At 41.3% G+C, this 24,421-nt stretch overlaps 1 protein-coding gene across 1 annotated transcript in view; it reads right to left on the bottom strand.

The window, feature by feature from the left end:
• Positions 1-3,815: 3,815 nt before the first annotated feature.
• Positions 3,816-24,421, bottom strand: part of nkd1 (NKD inhibitor of WNT signaling pathway 1) — a 34,582-nt gene continuing 13,976 nt past the window's right edge. Inside the window, exons 4-10 of the mRNA XM_085448314.1 lie at positions 17,381-17,438; positions 12,876-12,979; positions 12,655-12,750; positions 10,876-11,023; positions 9,940-10,021; positions 9,362-9,489; positions 3,816-7,991 (exon numbers count right to left, since the gene is read on the bottom strand). Of these exons, the coding sequence (XP_085304440.1) occupies positions 7,459-7,991; positions 9,362-9,489; positions 9,940-10,021; positions 10,876-11,023; positions 12,655-12,750; positions 12,876-12,979; positions 17,381-17,438 (1,149 nt within the window). The 3' untranslated portion in view covers positions 3,816-7,458. The remainder of the gene's footprint in view (positions 7,992-9,361; positions 9,490-9,939; positions 10,022-10,875; positions 11,024-12,654; positions 12,751-12,875; positions 12,980-17,380; positions 17,439-24,421) is intronic.

Here is a 24,421-nt window from a genome sequence, read left to right as displayed (position 1 = left end):
ACAATAATAGTAATAACAACTGAATTATAACATTATGGTTTAACAGCACACAAAAACACTTTTCAGGTGGATGAAAATGTAATGAATCTGGTTGGTAGACCTTCCTATTTATTGTAATTTATCTTAATTTGCCCAACAGTTTTTAAAGAACCACATAAGCTCAGCAGTAACTCATCATCATCCTCAAAAAGGACAATTAAAGTCTATTACAACTTGCCAATTAGTAGTAATGGAAATCAATACTGATATCTCCTGACACCTTAAAATAATTCTTGCTATGTCTGCTTGCAGACAATAACAAGTTGCTAGTTGTTTAAAAAAAAAAACTGTTGGAAAACTAGACATCTGGATTGCGTCTCACAATGGAAAAAATCTTATATTTCCAATTGTCATATGACACAAAGCCCATATCAGCTAAGCTAAGAATAATGATATAATGATATCTGTTTCAAGTTTGGCTTTTTTGGAAGTCACATGATAGTAGTCCCCAGCCCATGTGAGTGAATCCAAAGCCTTTTTTTAACTGCAGGGCAATTATTGGGCTCAACAGAAGAGGCGAGAGTTTCATAAAAAGCACAGTGGGCAGCATTGTAAAATGAAAAAAAACAAAAAAAACAATGTCCGTCTGTACTAACGAGCTTATAAAGAAAGAAAGAAAGAAAAAGAAAAAGAACTGCAAAAGAACAAAGGTGGCAAATGTAAGACCACATATTTTTTTTGCTTGGCTGGATGATAAATCAGTAGAAGAAGAACAATGAGAGCGTAATAAAAAGGGGAAGTCATTGCATGTGGAAAACCATATCTAGATCTGCTTGTTGACTATAACTCCAAGAGCTGAGAAATGGTACAACTTCAAGTTATAGGCTTATAAGGCTTATACACAGAGATCATTTCAGTTAAAGTTCTTTATGAAATGACAAAAAAATCGTGGATGTTCAGATCTGTAGAGGTTAACAAAGTTGAAATGAACAGTCAGTAGTAGATCACCTTTCTTAAGACCTCCAAATTTGGAACTTGCAAAGCATGTTCTACATCCTTAACACTTTTACCTGCCACACTTATGAAGTGTCCTGAACCAAAGAGATTGAGCAGCACAGACAGGCTTACAGATGGGAAGAAGGCACTGTCTCCAGTGCCGTCATTTCAAAAGGCGTGAATGCATTATCCAACCGTTACTCTGCACTGGAGGAGAAAATCTCCATGAACACCAAGGCTATTACCAACATATGTGAAGAGTTGAAAGGAGTGGAGATCAAAGTCAGTAAAAAAAAAAAAAAGAAGAAGAAGAAAATGTCAGAAAAAAAGAAGAAGCAGCCTCATGCCAGGCTACAGAGAAAAGATGATGCAGTAGGATACAGTAAGAAATGACACTTTCAGCTATATGGCATCTGAGACTCGCAATGTAGATGTATGGACTGTAAGTTTTTGAACACTTCTTCTTCTTCTTTTGAGAAAAGAATTTCAGGGTTCATGTAACAAAACATCCATCTATGAACCCGGTCTGAAATTCACATGTCTAGAATAAATTGCAGTTGGTGGTTTGCGAATTTTAATAAAGGGCCTGAAAGCTCCAGTCAAAAATGGTCAGCTGGTGTTTCTTTTACTGATTGCTCTGCTCTCTTGGTTTTCATTAGTTATGGACAATGCAGCTTTACACAGGGCAATTATGGCATTTATTAGCTTTGCCAGGATCTTACAAAAGATTTCTGTTTATGATGAGCAATGCTCTCCGTGATGCTCACTTGCGTAATCTTTAAATCACTTCAGAATTTTTTATCTGTATACAATGTGATTAAAAGCTTGTGGCTAACAAACTACAGCTCTGCAGGAACTATTATGCTCTTTATTATACTTCAGAATTGCTTTCAGAGGATGACCGCTTTGAGTTCGAGAGCGTTTCTTTAGTTTGTATGCACCTAATGATACACCTCAGGCCAGGACTATACTTTCCTTTCCATCTTTGAAATTTAAAAATCACTAGGATAAGTACAAGTAAGCCTGTCTTATCCCAGGTGGTGACTAAAAGTGCATCTGATATAAATGGATGACCATGTGGAGATTTCTCAAAATCTTAACACTTGGAAGGTTAAAACTTTTCGTGTGATCTGTTGATGGCTACAAACATGTGAGTTCAAACAAATACTGTTATGTATATCTTCCTATGTATGTTTTTCCTCCTTAACCTTATGCAGGAAACATGTTAAACATTAGCCGAAAATTAGCTTCATAATACTAAATATATGTGTTTCCATCGAAAAACAAAAAGTATTTCTGTGGTATGTTTTATGTAGTTAAAGCTAGACATAGCTCATGCTTTCCATTTAAGTGATCACGCTGTAACAACTGTAACCACTTACTACTTACCTCTTATTGGATGTCTGATGCTTTTAATAGCCAATCTTTAAAGCAGTAGTAACAGTAACCTGGTAAGCTGTTTTAGGATAGAAACCATTTGTAATGATGATACATACAAGTTCTGCGGGTTACACTGGCTCGCTCACACAAATAGCCATGTTCGTGAGAGGAAGCCATATCACATTGCCAAGAGGCAGACTCTCTGCAGTTGCCACGACCAGAGATAAGCTGCTAAGCTTCAGATGAAAGTGCATGTACATGTCGAGAGTGTGGCATGGTGAGCAGCTGTCTGTGGTCAGCCTGATTTGGGAGCCCTCTGTGACACCACCAGTTAAGATACAGTGGAGTGGAGGATTTACTGTATACATTTCACCCACACCCTTTTTCATCAGTCCAGTTTAATTCTTGGAAAATAAAAAAAAGTCAATCCACCAAAAAGAAGAGCAAATTACACGAGATATTTAATTAATTAGAAGCAGTCTATTGAGACAATATGGAACTGAGCACTTTAAGATGTGATGGGGCCTGATTATTCGAGACTTTGAATGTGAGCAGAGGGATTTAAAATTCAATTCTGAATTCAACAGGGCTGCATGGTGGTGTGGTTGTGCTAACCACCACACCACAGAAGACCCTGAGCTCAGCTCTGGCTGTGGCCTTTTTGCGTGGAGTTTCAGGTTATCCCTGTGTTTGTGTGGGTTCTCACTATAAGCAAGGAAACTGTAGAACCTAAAATTAGAGTAACATTAAATCATTCGACTATTTTGTTTTTGTACATGCTCATTATGGCGCCTTGGTAATATATACATTTTACCTTTTCTGAACATGGATGAAGGGCTGGTGATTATATTGTGCTTTTTCATTCTGATTGACCATTCAACACACTATTAGTCCAACCCTCATTCACCCAATTACACGCACACTCTCATACAAGCTCTTTTTTTAAATCTAGCATCCACACTACTTCAGACACACTTTGATGGATATACTCAGGGTTTAGTATTCTGACAATAGATATTTTGACATGCAGTTACCTTGAGGTCCAGTAATTTCCCCTAGGAGGTACAGTCATGTAGATTGTATCTATAGGGATATTGATACAGTCTACAGTTCTTACAGTCTACAGAAATTGTGCATCACTATGGAGGAGGAAGAGTAGTAGCAATCTATATACACTGAAAAAAGAACAAAAAAACCCATGATAACATATCTATACATCCCAACTGGTTTCTTATATTTCAATGCACAAAGTGTACATAAGACAAAGTGTAAAGTTTTTATGAGTGCTTAATGACTACTTAATGAAGACATTGCTATAGTTTCAAAAGAATCTGACATGTAGTCAAAAAAGAGGAAATTGACACAGCTTTCCATATTGATCTCTGATATTGTATGTCCTGTGCATAATTTTTAAAACATTAAACAGAAAATATTCTTAAGTAACTCCAGAAGTCATGCAGTTTAATAGGAACAGGTTCATACTTTAATAAAAGGGTATTTTCCCTTGGCACAGATCTGCTATCAAATAAATAAAGCAATTAATCAAATACAATCTAATATAAACTAAATGTCATGGAAATAGAAAAAAAACATTAGATGACCATGGAAGATGCGAAAAGACAGCTAGAGCTAAACAGGTTTACAGCAAACAGCAAGTGAAAGTGTATATCTCTGTGGGTGAACAGACAGATTTCCTTCCAGATAAGTGGGACGGTCACTGTGGATACTATGGGACAGCAGGAAAATGAAAAACCTTGACAGTTATTTAACTATAAAAAACCCTATCTTTATATATGATGCTGGTTTAACCTTTCTGCAGTCCAATATATACATCAGGTTAAAAACAGTGATGATACATAAATCTTATAAAGCAAATTACTGGTGCATTAGATACTACTGTGACTCAGAATACTGACAGTTCAACAGGACCAAAGTAGGTGCATCAAAAGCAGTTTGTGTGACACAGATTAAAATGTTATGTTTGAAAAGCGGCATTCATACATTGAAATTCATGTTACACTCATGCCCACATAACAATCTGCCAAAAAGAGTAATAAAAAATACATTTTGTTAGATTTTGAGGGACAGCTGAGGACTTGGCTGCTAAGAAACGAAACAACAACAAAAAATCTGAGTTTTCTTCCTCACAAAATATAACTCCGTTACCTTGGTGTGATAAAAGAAACAATAGGGATAGCAACAGTGCTGGTTAGAGAGGGAGGTTGTAAGAACACAAGTTTTCTTAGAGGTTGAGGTACGCTCCCTCAAAGAAAGTCTGCTCGACAAACCAGAAACGCAACTGCTTTCCCAACCCTTAACAAATGCTGTTGAGGCACACGCTATCAAGAACATTTGAGGTTTTTAGTGAAGATTAGTCTATGAATGTGAAGCAGGGCATTAAAAAAATTCAAATGAAGAGAGAGCTCTGTGTGTTCAGTCAAACACTTTCAGGGTTAAAAGAAATTTTAAAAATTCCAACCTGGCTTTTGGTCTGAGTCACTCAAATTTCTTCAGAAGCTCTCGTCCACCATGACAAATGAGACCACCCTACAGTCGCCTGCTCACTGTCCATTACCACAGGAGAACCATTTTCACACTCGTATTTGGAAACTAGTATCTACAAACCTACAGCGCTGAGAGGGCTCCAGTAGAAATGACTTTTTATCTAGGAAAAACAGTAAGAGGTGAGAAAGCTAAGGCATGGAGCACAGCTGTGACCCCAGCCTGAAAATGAGGCCGTCATTGCCACCAGGTCCCACGAGATGGCCCGTCTGACCGGTGCTTCTGCTGAAAACAGGCTACAGCTGTGAGACAACACCACAGGGCTAAGGGCAAGACTGGCATACGCTGCATTCCTGTGTATTACAATCACACACACACACCCTTACGACAAACTAAGACAATCAAAAACAATCCTTTCAATGTACTTCAAGTGGATGCATTGTGGACAATTATGAGCCCTGGGGCCTGATTTGCAAAAGCCATATGGTGAAAACGCCCTTCCTCTGAATGTAGATTTCCATTGCACAAGGCACTTAAACACAGAAAACTACAGCTGCACAGGGGCAAGTTCTTTTCAGTGTGACACTGAAAAGTGCTTGCCTAGAATTAAGGAAATCAGCACTCTCATACCAGCAGCTAGTAGGTTACTGCTTCTGTCAGAGCTGAGATGGCACAGGTATGGTGATGCTAGTCCCCTCGAGCATCAGGGGACAATATGAATAGACAGTCCCGGTGCTGGCAGGACAGCAGCAGTGAGCGGTAAATTATGGCTGCAGTGGAGACTGCAGGGCCCCATGTCATCCAGCACCAGAGGAATGAGACAGCTGAAAGAGCACCACAAACAGAGCCTTGTTGGCTGAGCGCTGAGGCCACATGGCGGCACGGTGAAAGACCTGCTGACAGCTGAGGGACAGGAAGATGCCATGGAAACAGAGGGAGAAGCCGTGTGACCCTGGGCAAGGATGACAAAGCTGCTACCAATTGGGGAAAGAACTAGACTTGGAAACAGAAAACCAGAGTGCGCAAAACTGTGGACAAATTCTGGGAGTGTGAATATGTGTCTCTGCTAATAGCCGAAACACAACACTTCGGAAATATTGCATGCATGCTCAGCAAAGCATTTTTGCTGCATAAATAATAAACTGTAAATAAGTCTTGTTAAAGGCCACACTGCACTGTGATGAATGAACACACCCACCTTGTGCTGGTAACAAGGTTTCAATTTATGCAAACATGCCACTAAAGCTATGTGATTTATCTCTAACATTTTAAATATTTAAATAAAGAAAGAGCTTCTTGGAGCGCATCAAGATCTTTACACCAGATATATTCTAAAAGCTAACTGCTGTCTGAAAAAAAATCACAGGACATAACATAAAATAACATAACATTTTAAAAACACTGGCAACTGAGTTTTGCTTGTGTCATGAGTTGGAGCTTCTGAACAGCACTGTTGAGGGTTGGGATTTTAGTCACTTGCCATAATTACAGGTTACATTTGGGTGAGAGTTGAAAGTCAGTGTGAAGGAGTGTGTGACACTGGATCACTAACAGAGTTTGATAGAAAAAATGAGGCTGCTAGTGGTCTTAATAAAAATGCAGTTGTGAAGGAAAACACAGAGCTTCAGATAGTGAATACAAAGATATCACATTATCAATAAAGCTTATAAAATTGACAACAATATTTACTTTATGTACAGCAAATGTTAGTTAATAAATGTAAGGAGCTATTCAACATTTCAGTACTGCAGATTGTGACAAAAATGTTTAAGTACATTGAAAATAACCTCTGAATACTTAGTCAAAGTCACCTTTACAACAACAATTAGGATAAAATTAGAGGTAGCAGCGGATTTAGGATCGCTCTTCTTTTTCACTTTAGAACATTTCAACATTTTCCTTCCCATTTTTGCTGACGGGGCGTTGTATGCTTAAATCAGAATCTTCATAATCATCTCTACAGCCTACATTAAATACTCACACACAAACGAGTGCACTTCAAGTGGTTTTCAGCAGACAGCGGTGTTGTGACACTCAGACACGCACACGCAGACCCTTGTTTACCCATGCATTCACACAAAATTTCGCTCTCTCACACACACACTGCACCCTGCTCTGCAATCACTTAAATTCCTTCATATGTTTTCATCTTAATGTCACTCTTCCTCTTGTCCCTCTTTTCCTTGAAAACCTTTTGGCTTAGTGGTCTGGAAGGATTGTGGTGCTGGTTTGGAGTTGTACAGTTCATCCAGTAGAGGATCAGAGAACCAGGGCGAGAGGAACAAGTGAGCAGCTCCTCTTTGCTTCCTCTCAACCCCCCACCTTCAAGCTCCTTAGTCTTATATTACTGTACTGTGGCCTCCTGCTGCATACCCAACCTTCTCTATGTTTGGCAACCTCTTTAATAATACTGATTAACAACATGTCAGTATGTGCACCCGTCCCATGATCCTCCTCTCCACCTCAATGTCTATCAGCATGCCACTACATGGGTAACTGCCCAGAGTTTTAGGAGGGAGCAGCCTGCACTCTGTGTCTGCTGACCGGGATGGGTTTTGTGGCCTTACAGGAGTGCTGAGCTGTTCCAGGCAGGATGGAAATTCAGGACTGGTAAAAATGGTGGTAGTGGTGATGGTGTTCGTGGTGATGGTGATGCTCATGCCGCTGCACAACTTGCGCCAGACCCCCCTCATAGAGCAGCACGCTAGGTAGGTCTCTCACCTGCTCCTTCTCCACCACTGGCCCAGGTGCTGGTAGAGGGCCTAAGGCTCTGTAGCCCTGGCTCTCTTTGGATCGTTGCTTGTGTTTGCGGTACGGAGCTGTAGACTGATGAGGAGGAGTCTGACTGGGTAGAGCTGGAGGAGGGGGAATACCTCGGCTCCTCATCACTCTGCCATTGATCTGCGCAGGAGGTGTACGGCTGTGTGTCTTTGGAGAACGGAGGGCATGTTTCCCTGAGTCTTGGCCTCGCAGCCGGGCAGAGTGGAGGTTGTCTGGAGCAACGGTGTCCACAACAGTCTGTAAGCGGCGGTGATGGGGATGGGAGTGACCATTTTCTGGTTCATGGGAGCGAGAACGAGTCTGGTTAGATGACCTGGCCTGAGGCTCTGCTTTAGTCATCTCTGCAGCAGGGGCTGTGAAGGAGAGACAAAAATGTTTATTTTAAACAACTGCAAACAACTACAAACTATGATGGGGTCACAGAACTGACATTCAAAGTGAAGTGGGCCCTTTAAATTCAGTAATAAAATCAGAGAAAATGGAGCAACTCAATGACCGAGTGGTTAGAAAGTGTCATGGATCGCTGTGTGGCAGGCAGGAGGAGGACCCAAAATGCAAAACTCACAGACACGGGGATGAACTCAAAAATTACAGCTTTAATGCTGGAGAGGCAGAACGTAGGAAATACGAAACTAAACTGGGAAAACTAAATACAAAGCTCGCCAAGAAACACAGGGAGGAACACACACAACATGAGGGAGAACGCGACACAGAACTGAGGGAGACGCAGACATAAATACACAGAGGGTTAACGAGGGAAGTGGGAGCACACGGGGAACACAGGTGACACTGATAATAATCACGGGACATGGCAGGAGTGAACACAACACTGACGGTAGAGGTGAAACAGGAAGTACAGAGGTTCAGACAGGAGGAGAGAGAGCACGGGGAGAACACCAACATAACGGGCAGGGGAGACACGGAATAAACACGAAAGGGGACGAGGGCTCATGAATACACAGAGGGGCACACAGGGGGTGAGAGTCACAAAGGGAAAGCACTCAGTGAACAACACAACAGGGCAACTCAGGAAACAGAGCCTAAACAGGGAACAAAATACAAACATACAAGAAAACTAAGAACACTGGGCCAACATGGCCCAGGACCATGACAGAAAGCATATTGTGTGGCAAAGAATGGTATAACCTCCCAGTCTGTGGCATCTCATTCCCCTGCTCTCTTTACCCAAATTTCCCATCTATTCCAACTCTGCTATCTTAACAATAGCAAATGGCAAAAGAAGAATTTGATAAAAGTAAAGTGAACCACAGTGTAAAAAATGCTGTGTGACCAGCTTTCTAATAAATTTTGTCTTAAGGTTTGACGGTAGGATTCTGGCAGCCACGTGTCAGGTTCTTTCTCCGTGCAGATAACCCTGAAACAACTTGACAGAGAGCAGATCTCTGTTAGCACTTTCCTGACAGAGCTAACATTAAAATAATCACGTCATCACTAACCATCAGATCAAGGCTGTTGCTCATTACACCTAATACTTCACTTAACAACAGGCCACTCTGTTGATGGGCTCTAGCCTTGAACACTTGATGTATTGTGCTTGCCTGAGCCCACATGTTTGTACTGGCGAGGAGTGCAGTGGGCTGCTAGTTCCATCTAATGGCTCCAAGCAGGTGCCGCAGTAATGAGGGCCCCTGGATGCAGCTTCAAAGGGCCACCGTCTGCATTTCTCCCTCCCCTCCCCTTCCACTGGCCCCTGTCCACTCACCGGCTCCGAAGCGGGACGTGTAGTTTTCGATGCCTGCCAGGTCCAAGTAGTGGTTCCTGCGTTCCAGGTTCTCATCCACACAGTGGCGCTGGCAGCCAGGCTGGGTGTGGTGGTCACTGTGGTGGCGCCTGTGGACACAAGCGGCACCGCTCATTAGGTAGCAGTTTGGGCCACTGAGGTTCACTATGGTAATGTTTGGAGAAAGTAAAACAAGTGTTCCTTATGATCAGCCTGTGGCACGGTAATTGTTAGAGAAGTGAGATTGTGATAGGAAAATCACTGGTTTGAATGTCAACTGGGAGTACTTGAACAGCACAGAGAGTGAAGTGTCTCTGCTGTTTATTCTTCCTCATTGCAATGCACTGGGCACAGCTAATTAGAGAGTAAAGGAATATTACAGAAGCCATGTAAGAAGTCCTCCTAAAACAAACTTTGCCCCTAGACGTGTTTTGTAGGAATGTTTCTACTTTTAGATTGAAAAATCAGTGGCACAAGCCTTAACATGCTGCTTATTCATATACAACTGTATACACTACAACCAGCAGACACTGAGACACGTACAAGAGAGATGGGTTTACCTTAGGAGTGCTCGAGACTTCTTCTCTGCACTCTTGGGGTCTTCAATGCACTTGTCATTTTTCTCTCTTGGGTGGGGTAAGTCTGAGTATGTGTGAAAGACAGGAGGCTATTATCAAAGAGAGCAACACAGAGCTGCCACACACACACGCACCCAAGCACGAACGACAACAGTCACACAAGCCTCAGAAGAAAGCAACCTTTGTTTTGGGGTTTTACTTTGAAGATCTATAGAAAAGGAAAAACAACAGTGCTTCATTTATTCTATTTTCAACTCCCAGTCTTTTATAAGGCGTGGAATAAAAAAAAAAACATGCAGACTTCAGAAATAGTTTATTAAGGACGTGAGATCTGATGCGGTTTGAAATTAGCATGAAGTCAACCAGCAATCTTTTCAAAGCATGCTCTGCCTCAATCTCTTGACAGATATTTATAGCTGAAACAATAGGACGCAAACACACAGGAATATATACTCTTTGAGATATTTCTCCCTGACGACTTGTTTACCAAGTCGTCAGTGAGAAAAGTTAAGTTGAACGCAGCTATATTTTCCCAGCAGCTCTGAGAAGGGGGGACGAAGAGAGGGGGAGCAGGGGGGAAAAAAGGGAACTTTGGAGAAAAGAAAAATGGCTGTGGTTATCAAAAGGACTCAGCACATCTCTTAAGGTTTCTTTCAGAGTATTTGAAGGCGCTGAGGGAGGGGGCTCTCTCTTGGCTCTGTCACTCCCCCCATCATTAAAAATGAACCCCATTGAGTGGGAGAGATGGAGCGACGCCGAAACTGCAAGGAACAAAGCGCTGACAGGCCTGAAGAAGCCGCCTTTCTGCATGACAACAAACACATGTCTGGATGAGCTGACAGCACGCAACACAAGGGGGACCCCGAAATGCCCTCTCTTCTCCGCTGCTCCCACCCACTGCGTTAATGCGAGCTTTACCTGCGGCACCCTGCGTGCAGCTCCTCCACCGCTGGCTGGAGTCAGGAGCCACAGAGAGCTTGACACGTAATGTCTTGCTGCTGCCAGGAGAATGGTTGACTGAAGCGTCGACAACCTCGTAGATGGTGTGCAGCAGGCTGGTGATATCCTGCAGGAAACAGAAGATGAGAATTTGTTAAATTGGAGAGCGTTTTTTTAATCTTTCATTAATTAAATGTTCAATTTTGCAGATTCTTAGTCACACTGGTACAAATACAGATTTTCAAGAGAAATGGAACATGGGAGAGTATTCTTATGCCGACACTCTGAATCCAAGAATCTTAAGCTTTAAGCATTTAGACCATGCATAATAAATATCATGCTAGCGAAGAATTTACAGAAGTGTCTTAGACAACAGTGAACAGAGAAACTGGCATCAGTTACTTCTGCTTTCCAAGTGAAGCGATCAAGTTGGGTATAAAGACAAGTTATAAATTCATAAAAACAAATGTCTTGTCAGTGGCACGGAAGCCTGTCAGGCCTGATATGAGTTGTATTAAGCTGTGAGCGCTGCACTTTCTATATTTGTTAAATTTGTTGAAGATACACATCTACAGTAGCGGCAACATCTAGGCATAGTAACACATACAAACAAGGATCAGATAAATACTATGCTGAAAAGGGGAAAAGCTAAAACTGTTTATACAAACAAATAACTTTTGTTGTCAATACTCTAAAATGAAAAATGTTCACATAGCAGTAAGCTGAGTGACCACACATTGTAACATAGTGCTAGCTCTTGTGGCTCGTTAATCGGTATATTTTGCACTGAACTAATGACTCCCGCTTAAGTATCGGGAACTATGATGGATTCTTTCCTGGGTACAGAAGTAAAATGTCCAGACTCGTATCATGTGCTGCATCTCAGATGTCTTTAGGAAGTAAGAGGGTTTCACTATAACTGCTAAGAATCAAGACCGAACCACACAAGTCTGCAAAAGCATGATTTTTACTCACTATACCACTATGACTCATAAAAAGGACTATTATAAATTCTACAGGGATCAGTTCCACATACTGGTTTCAGACACAGACAAAATGTAAAAAATTTCAATTAAAATAAAATAAAAGCTTCCCGTGTCATTTTTGGGTTTCCTTTTCTTTTTATTTGTGTGAATGGATTACAAAAAAAGAGAGAGAGAGAGAGCTGGAGAAGAAAGCTTTTCTTTCCCCCCTCCAAGCCGCTGTCTCATGAGCCGTGGAGCCACAGGCAATGCCAAAAAAGCTGCACAGCCAACCACACAGAGGACAGCTCCAGTCTCTTTGCGCTGTTTCAAGTTGTTCTCAAAAAACACGGGCCTTTCTCGATGTTCTCTCAGATCTGTACCAGGCAGACGCAAGCCACAAGGTGCCTCACAGGAGCGGAAACACGTACCTTTGCTGGATTCAGTTCTTACAAGTAAGACTGGGTTACAGGCTTTTTCTATCCATGCTTCCCTTTCGGGTGTGGCGATACCAAAAAGAAGTGAACAGGGAAGTTATTGATTTTTATTCCAACCTAAGGTGGGACATGATTCAGGATAAGCAAACTGCCGGCCAGGCTTTTTCTGTGCAAATCTCTTTAATGTGTGAAACATGCAGGAGAATAAACAAATACAGATTTCACGTTTCAAGGATTTAAATTTAAATTTAGTGCATGTTTTTGGCAGTTATTTGGATGTATTCACTGTCTTATTATCACGTCTTCTTTTATTTATTCATTAGGCAATTAAAGGCTTTTCCACTGAAGCAGGCGATTACCTCTCGCGTAACTTTGCCGCTGTTGTCAAAGTCGTAGAGGGTGAAGGTCCACTCCTGCCTGTTATCCTCCTCCACAGACACAGCGCACTCCAACTCCTGAAACAGCCCAGCATTGAATCAGTACCATACAGTGTGTGAGTGTGTATTTGTGTGTCCTGCTATTGCCCTAGTTTCATCCAGAGGGGGAAGTAATAAATGTCCTGTTTTGTGTTGACACTCACTTCAAACTGGAGCTGTTTCTGTGGCCCTGCGGGAGATTGGCTGTCCCTCTCCTGCATCTTCTCCTCCACACAGCAGCTGTCTGTCTTCTCCGGGGGTAAAGCCACTGCAATGGCACACACACAGACACACACAAAGATAAAAGAGAGAGCCTGAGGATGGCAGCATTGGGTGCAGCCACAACCTGAGGATATGTCGTTGCAATCAAGTGCGCCTTGTAAGCTCTGACTTCCGAGTTTGGCAGCCACAATTAAGACATGTCATCCATTCCAGCGCTCCTGGATGTAAAAACACAGCCAAACTCTTAACCGTTTTTGCCTTACACTTTTTATCATTAAATTGTATTTCTATTTATTTGATCCCAGTTATATATTTTGCAAGCAGAACAGCACTTTGATGAGCTTAGGAACAACTTGCAAATTAGGTTGGATTTTCTGTTTGGTTGGGGGGTTTTTTTTCCACTGGGCTGCTGAGGTGCACTGAAGTTGTAGGTTTTATTTACACTGTTTTTGATCATGCTCAAAGGCTGCAGAAAATCAAAGCACAGTTTGGTTCTCACAGTTCAAAAATGCTTTTTGGAACATTTCATGTTAGCAATCAGAACAAACTGATCCATGACAGTGTGGGGTCAAGTCCCTACAGCGATAAAAAAAAAACAAGGAAGTGATTCTTGTTTTTTAAAAGACATTTAAAGGAGCCTCTACCAGAAACTGAAAAAACACTTTTGTATTTTTCTGCATGAAGTTAGGCAAAGAGTTCATTACTTCATCATTCCATTGAGCAGAAGTACTACAGAATCAAAACAATAAAATCAAGGATGGGAGATGAAACGTTGAAACTGTGACAGCCCTAATTCTCTGGTGGCAAAAGCTCTTCCATCATCCACACACATAGTAATAGTTTTAAGCCGTTAGCTACAATATATTGCATATCATCTCAGTGGGTTCACCCTGAGAAGGGATGTTAAACATGAAACTGAATGGCATAACATGCCTAAAACATGATAGAATATGGCAACCAGCATTTGAATATAAATGGTGGAAGTGACAGAGCTGAAGGTCTCCAAGAGGCCCCCGAGCCCAGCTCAGTGCTGCAGAGCTCACCATTTTATTGGAAAGATATATACCGTACATCACCATCCAGGCTCACGGTTAGACAGTCTGTGGAAAATGTGTCGCATACATTTTACCAATTAATATGACATCGTTATTCACCTCTTTACTGAACACAGAGTCACCTGGACAGGGTTCAAAGTAACAGTGTTGTGCTAATACAAACCACGAGACCTAAGCGTTCTTTCAACCCCAAATCAGTGAGCATAGGTGAGGCTATGTCCCGCTGTTTGATCAGAGGTGCTCAAAGTGAACACTGTGTGTGAAAGCAAATCTACCACTGATGTGAATGCATCTGCACTGGCTCCATGACTCTGCCTTTTGATGAATCAGTTGGCACAAATGTCTGTATAGAGTGCTTCAGGGATGATGTGTTTTTGTAGGCCAACCAGGAAGAAAGCATCGCCATGGTTACCTGGGGAAAAAAATCCATTGAGATTTTTCAAAGATTTTTGGTTTACTGGAGAAAATTTGTTTATGATTTTAAACATATTCTCCTCAAGTTAATTCAGCTGTGACAGTTGTGACATTATATGCAATTACCAAAAGTCACAATGCAATATTAGCTTATGAACAAACAACATGACAACTTCAGCACCACCACCACCACTAATCTCTAATCTCATTTGGTGTGATGATGCTAAATGTCTCCAACAACGTGTTTAGTTTAGTTTAACCTTGTATTAGCAAGCACCTTTTCTGGGATACATAAAAGCTCTGAAATTCACCGGTGGAGTATTTAAATGATCAAAGAGTGGTGTTAACCACTCTTTGTATGTTTTGGTATCTAAAGAAACATAAATTCATAAACCTTGACTTTGAAATGAGTGAAGTGGAAGTGCCTTTAAACATGAGGTCAAAGTTGAGGAAGGAGTTGTTGTTTTTTTACTCTATTACAAGGTTCAACTGTCGCTGTTCAGTTCAAAGTCTAACTTTCAGTGTTGCGTGTTAGCCCAGATCTAATGCAACCAAAATTGTCTTCTATGCTTTGAAATCAAGCATTTGTTTAGAACACAATGCCACAGACACAAACAGTATGTAACTGAGAATCAGGAGGTGTACCAGTCAGGACCTTTACAACTCTATGAATTACCCAGACACATCATTACCTTATTCTCACAGATGTATTCAGCCGTAGCCCCTAGTACGTTTCACCTCTGGTCATTTAGGTTTCCCCTTCCACCATCCCCATCACCCAATCACAGCCACAAAGTCTGTATCCACCCATAAAGCCACACCCCTCACCCCCACCCTCCCCAAACCCCTCCCACCACACTTTGAAGTTCCATTCTCAAACCTTCTGGAAGAGGATCAGACCGGCTGTAAAACAGAATCACTAATTAATTAAGCCAAGTCAAATCTGAAACACTGTTTGTTTGCTCGCCAACAGAGCAGACACAACAGCCCAATTTCTTTCCTCCTGATCCAAAGCAGATCAAAGCAGACCTGTCTCATCCCTGGGTAGGGGAAAATGCCAGAAATGAAAGGCATCATCCCAGGGAGCTTTTACCAACTTTTTGGAGAGAAGCAGCATTTGGGGTCCTGCTGTTTGATCATCTGAGGTGCTCAAAGGGAACATTGTGTGCGAAGGCAAATCTGTTCCGAAGCAGGCTCAATATGGTGGTGAGATGCTTATCTCACGGCTAATGAAATGCCGGGAGGAGTAACAGTAATCTGTTATCACCCTCCTCCCCCCCTCTGACCCCCTCCCAATCACAGACATAAGCCCACTCTTTATGAGTGAAGCTGCCGCTACGGGATTGGCTGCACATCAGATCTGAGGGGCAAGATGGGGGCAGTCGAGTCTGGCACCATCCATGCCAAGGCCGTTCCAGTGACTGCACTACACTTTGCATGCATACGCGTTATGCAAACACACACACACACACACACACGGAGAGAGCATCACAGGCAGGTTGGGAAAGCTGCCACACACTATGAGCAATCACACTCAGTCGGCTTAGCTAAAATACTTTATTACACATAGCAGCCCCCCACTCCCTCCCCTATATGTACAGGCAGAACCAGCATGATTTTGGGAAGGCCTGGATGGGATGCTTCTTGTATTGAAAGGTAACTTTTCCTCCAGCAGTTTTGTGACCAGCTGTAATCGCTGTGTATCCAACACGTGAGCCAGATGTGAAAGGATGTGATGATGGAAAGGACTGTTTCTCTTTTTCAACAAAAGGTTAAAGAGTATATTAAAAAAGTTTGCAACGGTAGGTTTTCTTGAATCCTAGCAGTACAGATGTAAATAATCCTTAAGCTAATTTCATCACTGAGCTTTTTTTCCTCTTCTCAATTTTTGCTGCATGTTTTCTTTAACTTACTTCCTTAAGACAAAAGAAGCCCTTTCTCTTTGTTGTTCGTGCTGTCATTTCTTCTCTCTCTCTTCCCATTTTATCTGTACTCATCTTTGTGAAATCTATAGATACTGGATCTGATCAAACTAAATGGAGTTAATGCTATAAAACTTCCACAGCTACTCGTATTAGGGTAGTCCATTTTTAGTAGTAGTCCATTTTTATGTTTACAAAAGGTCAATTTATTCAAGACTGAAAACAGACAACATGAACATATCAAATGCCTATAGAAATATTTTAACAATTCAAGCTATAATCAGCTTTGCCCAACCTGAGATCTAAGCAAGATCTGTAACTACTCTGTTTCTCAAACAAAAACAACATTTTTTAGAGGTCAGTACTATGTAGATATTGACACATAAACTATGAAATCTTTTATTAAGCTGTCTTGAACTGTGGCTATTAATCAAAGTGAATGAAGAGAGCAGCATACTCTAATTAGCAACATCTGTCTTGAAGGGAGGACAGGCTTGGCCCATACACAGTTTAGCCCAGTTGCTAAAAATCATTTCAAACTCCATTTATCAGTCACATTATCTCTTGTCTCTCTGCTATTATCCACTGAAGTGAAACTGAAGTAAAACGGAATTTTCTGACATGCCTCCAGATTCTGGCTTGGTCTCATTCGACCCTACATTTTTGCCTGCACCTCACGTCCAATCGTGTCTTTAAATGGGAGGGAGAGACTTTCTCCTCCCAGAGCTCTTAATCCAGGATCACATCACATCAGGGAAAAAACATGGGGGAATGGAGACACTTTGCAGTGCACCGCTGGGGAGGGGCGGATGAGAGATGGAGGAGGTGAAAAGGCAGGAGGGAAAGTAAAAGGGACTTCATCAGCACATTGCTGGGGCTTAGAGAATGGGTGTGGAGCAGAGGAGGAAGGGATGAAGCACTGGATCAAAGAGCCACACAAATACCTGAAGTTCAATTCCAAATAGTGTTTTTGGGATAGGGTTTTTTTTCCATTCAACTGAAACAGTACTCCAACTAATTTCACCACAGAGAGGAAAAAGATTGGGAGAGACCTACCTTCTAAACGATAGTGTTCATTGCCAATCCCCTCAGCACATGCTTCATCCATGGAGTCCTGAGCAGAGAAAGAAAAAGATGCATATATCATTGTTTTAAGTCACATAAAGCAAAAGTCGTCATATTTTTGTCACATAAAAACAAACATCTTTAACGATGCAAATCCACACCACTGCTTTTCAACGCAGAGTGACATGGCCGAATCGAAATTACAGCTTTTATATATCTATATATGAACAAAGTTTGACAAGTGCGCGCTGAGCTTAAACAGCAGCGGAAAGTTTAAGAGGTTGGTAATTGCAGGACTGAAACAAACTAAGCAAAAGACTGGCAGTCAGATTTGAGACTATGAAAGAAATTTTTAAATTACTACCACTGACCCGTCAGCGGGTTCTGAGAAAGACTGTTGGCTATTTCAGTGTCAGACTCTCACTACAGCAGCAGGCTTGGGGATTTCTTTTTATCCTGGGACATTTTCACCTGGGACCCCTCTTCTGGAAGCTCAGACTGTTAGTGCATACCACAGAGGCTGGAGGGATATGTGATCCTTAGAGTTTACTATGGAAAAGTCTGGCTCAGGTATCCATGTGGCAACACATTCGTTCAGCTGAAAATCATTACTCACAGGCTGACAAATGCATATAAATGCATGAATGTTTTTCGTTGCACATAAACCCCTGCAAAAGAAAAGCTTGTTAAAACTGCACAAAATGTGTTAAAAAGCAGACTTGTCACTGGCGATGATTAACCCAGACAACTGTTAACGAACTTTATAAAACAACGTGCATGTTTATTGTGCCTTCTGTGATCATAAATGTGAGAAAGACAGGTGTGTTACAGTGTGAGAGCAGATTTCTGAGTACTCCAGTGTGGTAAAGGGTCAAATTGGCTGATCCTACTCTCCTCAGTCTACTACTGGCTAGGTTACAACACCGTGGGTGGCCCGAGGAAGAGAATACAACTAACCACAGGACAAGGGCTGATAGACTAATACCCCAAAGCAGAGACCTGGGAAAAATCTGTTTGTTATTGGTATGAGTAGGTCAACACAGATTCCAACTTGGCTTCATGACCCTGCTCTACAGAAGATGTCTGCAAATCTGGGCAACTCACACCTGGCTGATTCACAGGAGAATCGGCCAGAGGAAAATTATACGAATTTGATTTTGAGGTTACTTATCCCTGGGATTTCCAGTAAATGTTCTAGTAAGCTGCAGTTATCTTAAATAAAGTATCATTATAGGTCTGATAATACTAGTGTTTACTAGTGGAAGTTTTAATTTCTTATACAAAGTCTCTTGTTTTAAAGAAAATGATTCAGCCTGAGTTCGGTTAATCACTACTTGCCCCAGTCACAGAGACTCCCTTCCACAGTACACATATCTCACTACTAAAGTGCTAAAATAATACAGAATAACACTGCATGATTACTAGATAAAGTATTGACTTCTCTTTTTATATCAGTATACATAATTCCACCTCATTTTTAAACTCAGATAGTGAAAAAGCCACAAAGGAGTGAGACTGTTGATGTGTGCGAACCTATTCAAATGGTTTACAGACACTGTCACAGTCACTTAACCCCAGAAAAACAAAATCAATCCACAACAAACATTCCTTTAATTCCTTACGCACCAAAAAACAGACCCTCACGCACGCACACAAACAGCATCTTGAATGTGTTTCAGTTTTTTGATGAATGATCCAGAATTATTGAGGGGTTAGCCAAGAACATGAGAAAAAGGGGGAAGAGGAATGTACTAATTGGTTGTTGTCTGTGGTGATGGATGGGAGCTATATTATTAGCATGCTGGGGTTACTCTCTGGGATTTGCTCTGGTCAGTGTTAAGAAGAAAATATCTCAGGATTTTTTTCTTTTTTTTTGTAATTTCACATGCACACACCCACACACAAGCAGATCCAAACACATTCGCCTTCTTCTCTGATCAAAACTCTCTAACCACAAATAGATGTGAAAATACCAAAAGACCAAACAGAAATAATTCTAAAACTGGAACAGAACAACCTTATTTCTCCTCTAAAGTGCATTTCCCTTTTCCATGTAGCATGTCAATGATTATTTTTGACAGTCTAATTAAAAACTTCATGTTGTAAAGCTGTCAAGTATAAAGATATAAAGGTTAAATCTGACTTACAAAAGTACTTTACCTTGAAGCATAACTTCTGTCTTTGGCAATGATGGATCAAATCACCAAAATGCCATTTAGTTCTAAAAATAAACATTGTTTGCTTCAAGGTTTCCCACCACTCAATTGGTCACAAGAACAATAAAGCAATTTTTTTGTTTAGCAACAGAAAAGGGAAGATTTTTACTGCAAAACTAAGATTCTTGGATTATCTGTGCGTTTTATGTGACCTATTTATATAATATGCAGTCAAAGTTTCCAAATAACGAGGTCAGCATATATACAAGTAATTCTCACCAGCCAAATCCTCACTAGACTCTGCTCTTCAGTCTTTATAAGGTCATCTCAAACATGCTGCTATGGATGTAACAACCAAAGCCCCACCCACCTGCTGTTTAAACCTTCTGTTTGCAACAGGCGGCCAATTAGAAGAAAGTTGGCTTCATGAGTGGGTTGCCTTAAAAGGGAGAGAGTGAGCTGAGGGAATTCACAAACGGCCAATATGAGATAGCCAAGATTATTCTGAATAATTGAAGAAAAAAAGGTGGAGCTGGAAATAAGAATTACAGGTCCCTGTTTAACGTCCTCAACACAACTGTTATGTCATTCCAAATAAAAGATGATTGTTTCTAGTTATCTTTTCTTTTCAGCTACACAAATGTCCTTTTTTGTTATTTTATCACCCAATTCTAGATGCAATACGAGTCAAAAACTCCACCAAAAAACACCTGAAATAGAAACAACAAATACTCATTTGCACATAATGAATACATAAAAAAATGCAATTAAAATCACATACTAGCAGCTATAGTTGATCTTAAATATAAAAGTCACATTTTTCAAAACCACAAAAATAAAAGTTTGAACTCATTCGTGCTGGTTGGATTTGAAATGAAAAAGCTCAACATGGATTTGCCCTAAACTGCGATGCTGGTCATCCTCTTGAAATGTATTTCTGAACTAATGAGTGGAGACGAGGCTCGACTGATGCAACATTTACAAACACGTAATGAGTCTGAATGCTCAGGGCTATCAAACGAGAAGACCATGTCTCATTAAATTCACACACAGTGCGTGTCCGCAATAATCTTGAAAATGCATGTAAAACAGTAACCACAACAGAGCCATCAATCTTATTTGGAAAAGAAATGAGGCAGTAATGGGCATCTATGGGACTCTTGTAAATTCAGAGGGCAGAGGTCACTGTGACAGAGCGCTTCAAAGAGAAGATGCCCTTTCACCCCTCTCATCTACAGTAGCACAACCTCAGCTTAGACAAAATTGAAACCTCCATAATGACATAAAATCCACACTGACGCACTGTTGATCTGACTCTGTTATACAATAGGTGTTACAGCATTAGGTGTTTGCACTCCTGTTTCTCATTGAGGCAGTTTTATGAAAACTCAATCATGGAGTTACTTTCCAGTAGTGTCTCTGTGGGATTCAGCCCAAACTGCAGCCTCCAGGGCACAAACAAACATTTTTTTCTCGACTTGGGACCAGCTAAAACAATTTCCTGACATGATGTTAAATGTTCTGTGGAAACCAGAGCATAAAGCATTTCGCTTTCAATAGCAGCCCGTTCTTTCAGAGCTTCTTCGAGCGTTTTAGTGTAAGCGTACACGTGTGAATCCTGTGTGCTTTAAAGTTGTTCAATCCCCTTCACCAGAAAGTGATTTATTACTGGACTGTAACACAGAACACAGTGTGCCAGTCCCATTACAACATCCCATCTACATTGCTCACTGGTCTGAAGGCCTGTTTAGTTTGGCCATTGGAACTGTTTTGGAAACCTCATCAACGGTACACTTTATAAATATGGATTTGGAAGTGCCAAAGACGGATGAAATGTTTAATAATATTTATTGTGCTAACATCATATACAGTGTTACAACTTTAAATGTCTTTTATTTGTCTTATTTATTAACAAAACTGTCAGCTGTTAGATGTTATAAAAAACAATGCCAAATTAACATCATCTGTTTCATTGATTGGGGTTACATTAGTATAAAGCAAACTAAAAATAAAATATTATCTGGTGCTAAAACTGTGTTGAAAAGATTTCAACCTTCCAAAACCCATTAGTCAGAAAATGTGTCTTTAGATAGTCTAGACATAGATGGCGGGTTTACATACCTCTTTGTCCATGTTTAACTCTTTATTAAAGATGTTTTATAATTTACTACTTATTTTGTGATTTTGGCTGTTAAATTACAAAATAAGAGAGTGCTCATAAAATGGGCGGGTCAATGGTAAAAGCAGGTTAACGTCACACTATTTTATTTAAATTGGCAATATGTGTAAGATAGCAAAGTCCAAATCCAAAGGTAGCAAGCTACAAAAAAACGATGACTGATACAAATTTCCAATATTTATTTGTTAACTAAAGGGAAAATGATGAGGTCACTGTTTATTAACGTCGTAGCAATGTACTTCAACTACCTTACAAATTGTATGTATTTGTATAGTGCTTTACTAGTCCCTAAGGACCCCAAAAGCGCTTTACACAACCAGTCATCCACCCATTCACACACTGGTGATGGCAAGCTACATTGTAGCCACAGCCACCCTGGGCTGTACTGACAGAGGCGAAGCTGCCGGACAGTGGCGCCACCGGGGCCTCTGACCACCGTCCTTGTGCCCAAGGATACACGACAGAGACTGTCCAAGCCGGGGCTCGAACCAGCAACCTTCCGATTACAAGGCGAACTCCCAACTCTTGAGCCACGATCGCCCCCATTGTTGTAAACAAAGCTGCCTGGGTAGCCTTCGCAGGAGGCAACACACATGAAACCACTAGCTCCCTGTGAGTTCACTAGGCAGTTCCCACACAGATGCAATCAGACATCTTTGTACAATGGAGCTGTCAGGCTGAAGACTGTTTAAAGTTTTTATAGCAGTGTGCATGAGACAGAATCAAAGCTAATATGGATATATTTGTCATAGCCCAACCTGATACGAAGCCAATTTAATTCTAAATAATTTGTTGTAGCACATTCTGAAGGAAATTTAATTAAAATGCCACAGTCCTATTAACACATTTTACAAATTATTTTCATCTTGCTTCGGGTAGACAACCTCACGGTACTAAAACGTTGGCCTTGTTGGCAGTTAAAATAATATTTTCTGAGATTAATGTCAGTGCGGGGTGAGACACATGGATTGTGTTTTGGCTAGATCCAAATGTGGCAAAGACCTGACAATGGGTAGGAAGGGGCACACAGTTTACTTTAGTAACACCCGGAGTGCTAAAGGCGGATTTGGAAAGGAATCGGTGTTACGAACAGACCAGGATGTCAGAGTGAAACGAGAGACAGCACTGATGGAACCAATGGAGACAAACGAAGGCTGACGACCAGAGAGTATCCGAGCTCCTGACGTGAAAGGAACGAAGAAAGCAGGTGAGGGATCTTCCTTTTGAAGCCATCCCCATGGTCACCAGACTACTACCTGAAAATTGTAAAAAATAAATGACTCAAAGGATCCCTTATTTGAATCCTGAAATAATCAGATAAGTCCCTGATGCAGTTCGTGATGTCTGGACAGACCTTTTATCCAGCCTAACCCAGATAAAAGGTCTTAAAATACCTAGTGGAGGCTCTGTACCAGCCTATCATATCCACCATGCAAAATCATCTGGAAGTCTGACTGGCAACAGTTTTATTTTTCAGCATGACACTAATCCCAAACATATATCAAGGCAGTAAAGGCATATCCAGGTATGCTTTTACTGCACTGGCAGTAAAAGCATACCTGGATAGGTCTGTGAAGGTTCTCAGTCATCCAGGTCATTGTAGTCAAAGGAGCTTGCAAAGAAAAGCGTCTGGACTTTAAATCAGGTTTAAATCTGGGACTCTCCGCCATTTGACCTTAGAACTGAAGAAGCTTCTCGGATGAGAGGTGAAACGTCTTCAAGCAACTTAAAAAAGTCAATACGCTTTTCTTTGCAAGCTCCTTTGACCATACCTGGATAGAGAAACACACAGTGGAACACTATCACTCATGGATTGGCCTCCCCAGAGCCTGAGCCTCAACATTATTGATGAAGTGCACGATCATCTTGACAGAAAATGAAGCAAAAGGCAGCCACATCCAAAGAAAAGCTTTGAATGTCTTTCAAGAAGCCTGTAAACATATTCCAGAAGACAACTTAAAGAATTTAGAAGAAAGCTTGTCTAAGGGAGTTCAAAATAATAACAACTGTGGTCATATCAAATATTGACATTCTAGCTTGTTACAATCATCCAAACTCTGTTTTTGCCTCATATACTGTTTTTCCAGTAACTGAGTGGGTTTGGTCTTGCCTCCCTGGATAGAGCAAGGAGACAGCAAAAGTGAAAAAGTGAGCACATGTCAGCACAGAACCAACTTGCAGAGGTAAGTTAGAAAGTTGCCTCTAGTGTCATTCTTACACAGGCACTGCAGACATGGACCCCACTGGGCCACTTTTTCTTCAAGTCTGTGTTTGAAGGAAAAGGGTACATTAAAGTGCAAGTAATATGTACTTGTATGTGATTGTGGGGAAAGTCCCACAAGGCTTCTTGGTCTCTATGCTGTCTGCCTTCATGACCCACCACACAGGCTGACAATTTATGCGACTGACGACAGCTCTCCCTGATCGCGCGCCAGGGCTCAGTGGAGTCAGGCCTCGAGAGCAATGGCAGCACTACTGGCACTCCATCAAAACCCAGGAAAAATCTCATTAGAACTGCGGCCCTCCCTCCGTTGCAAGAAAACACCTTCAGAGCTGCACAGTTCTGAGCAGCGGTGCGGACTTGAAGCGGCGAGCAATGCACACAGACAGCCATTTAGCCAAACAGGCAAGACAGGCAGAAAGTGGAAATAGCAGCGATGCTTCTCCAAGTATGGCTGCTTCCCTGAGTCTTTCAAA

Source organism: Copadichromis virginalis, linkage group LG1, assembly GCF_057382275.1.
Source record: "Copadichromis virginalis isolate Kocher_CV1m ecotype Utaka linkage group LG1, C_Virginalis_male_GT1.1, whole genome shotgun sequence".
NCBI classification, from domain to species: domain Eukaryota; kingdom Metazoa; phylum Chordata; class Actinopteri; order Cichliformes; family Cichlidae; genus Copadichromis; species Copadichromis virginalis.
This window is presented reverse-complemented; position numbering and strand designations above follow the sequence as displayed.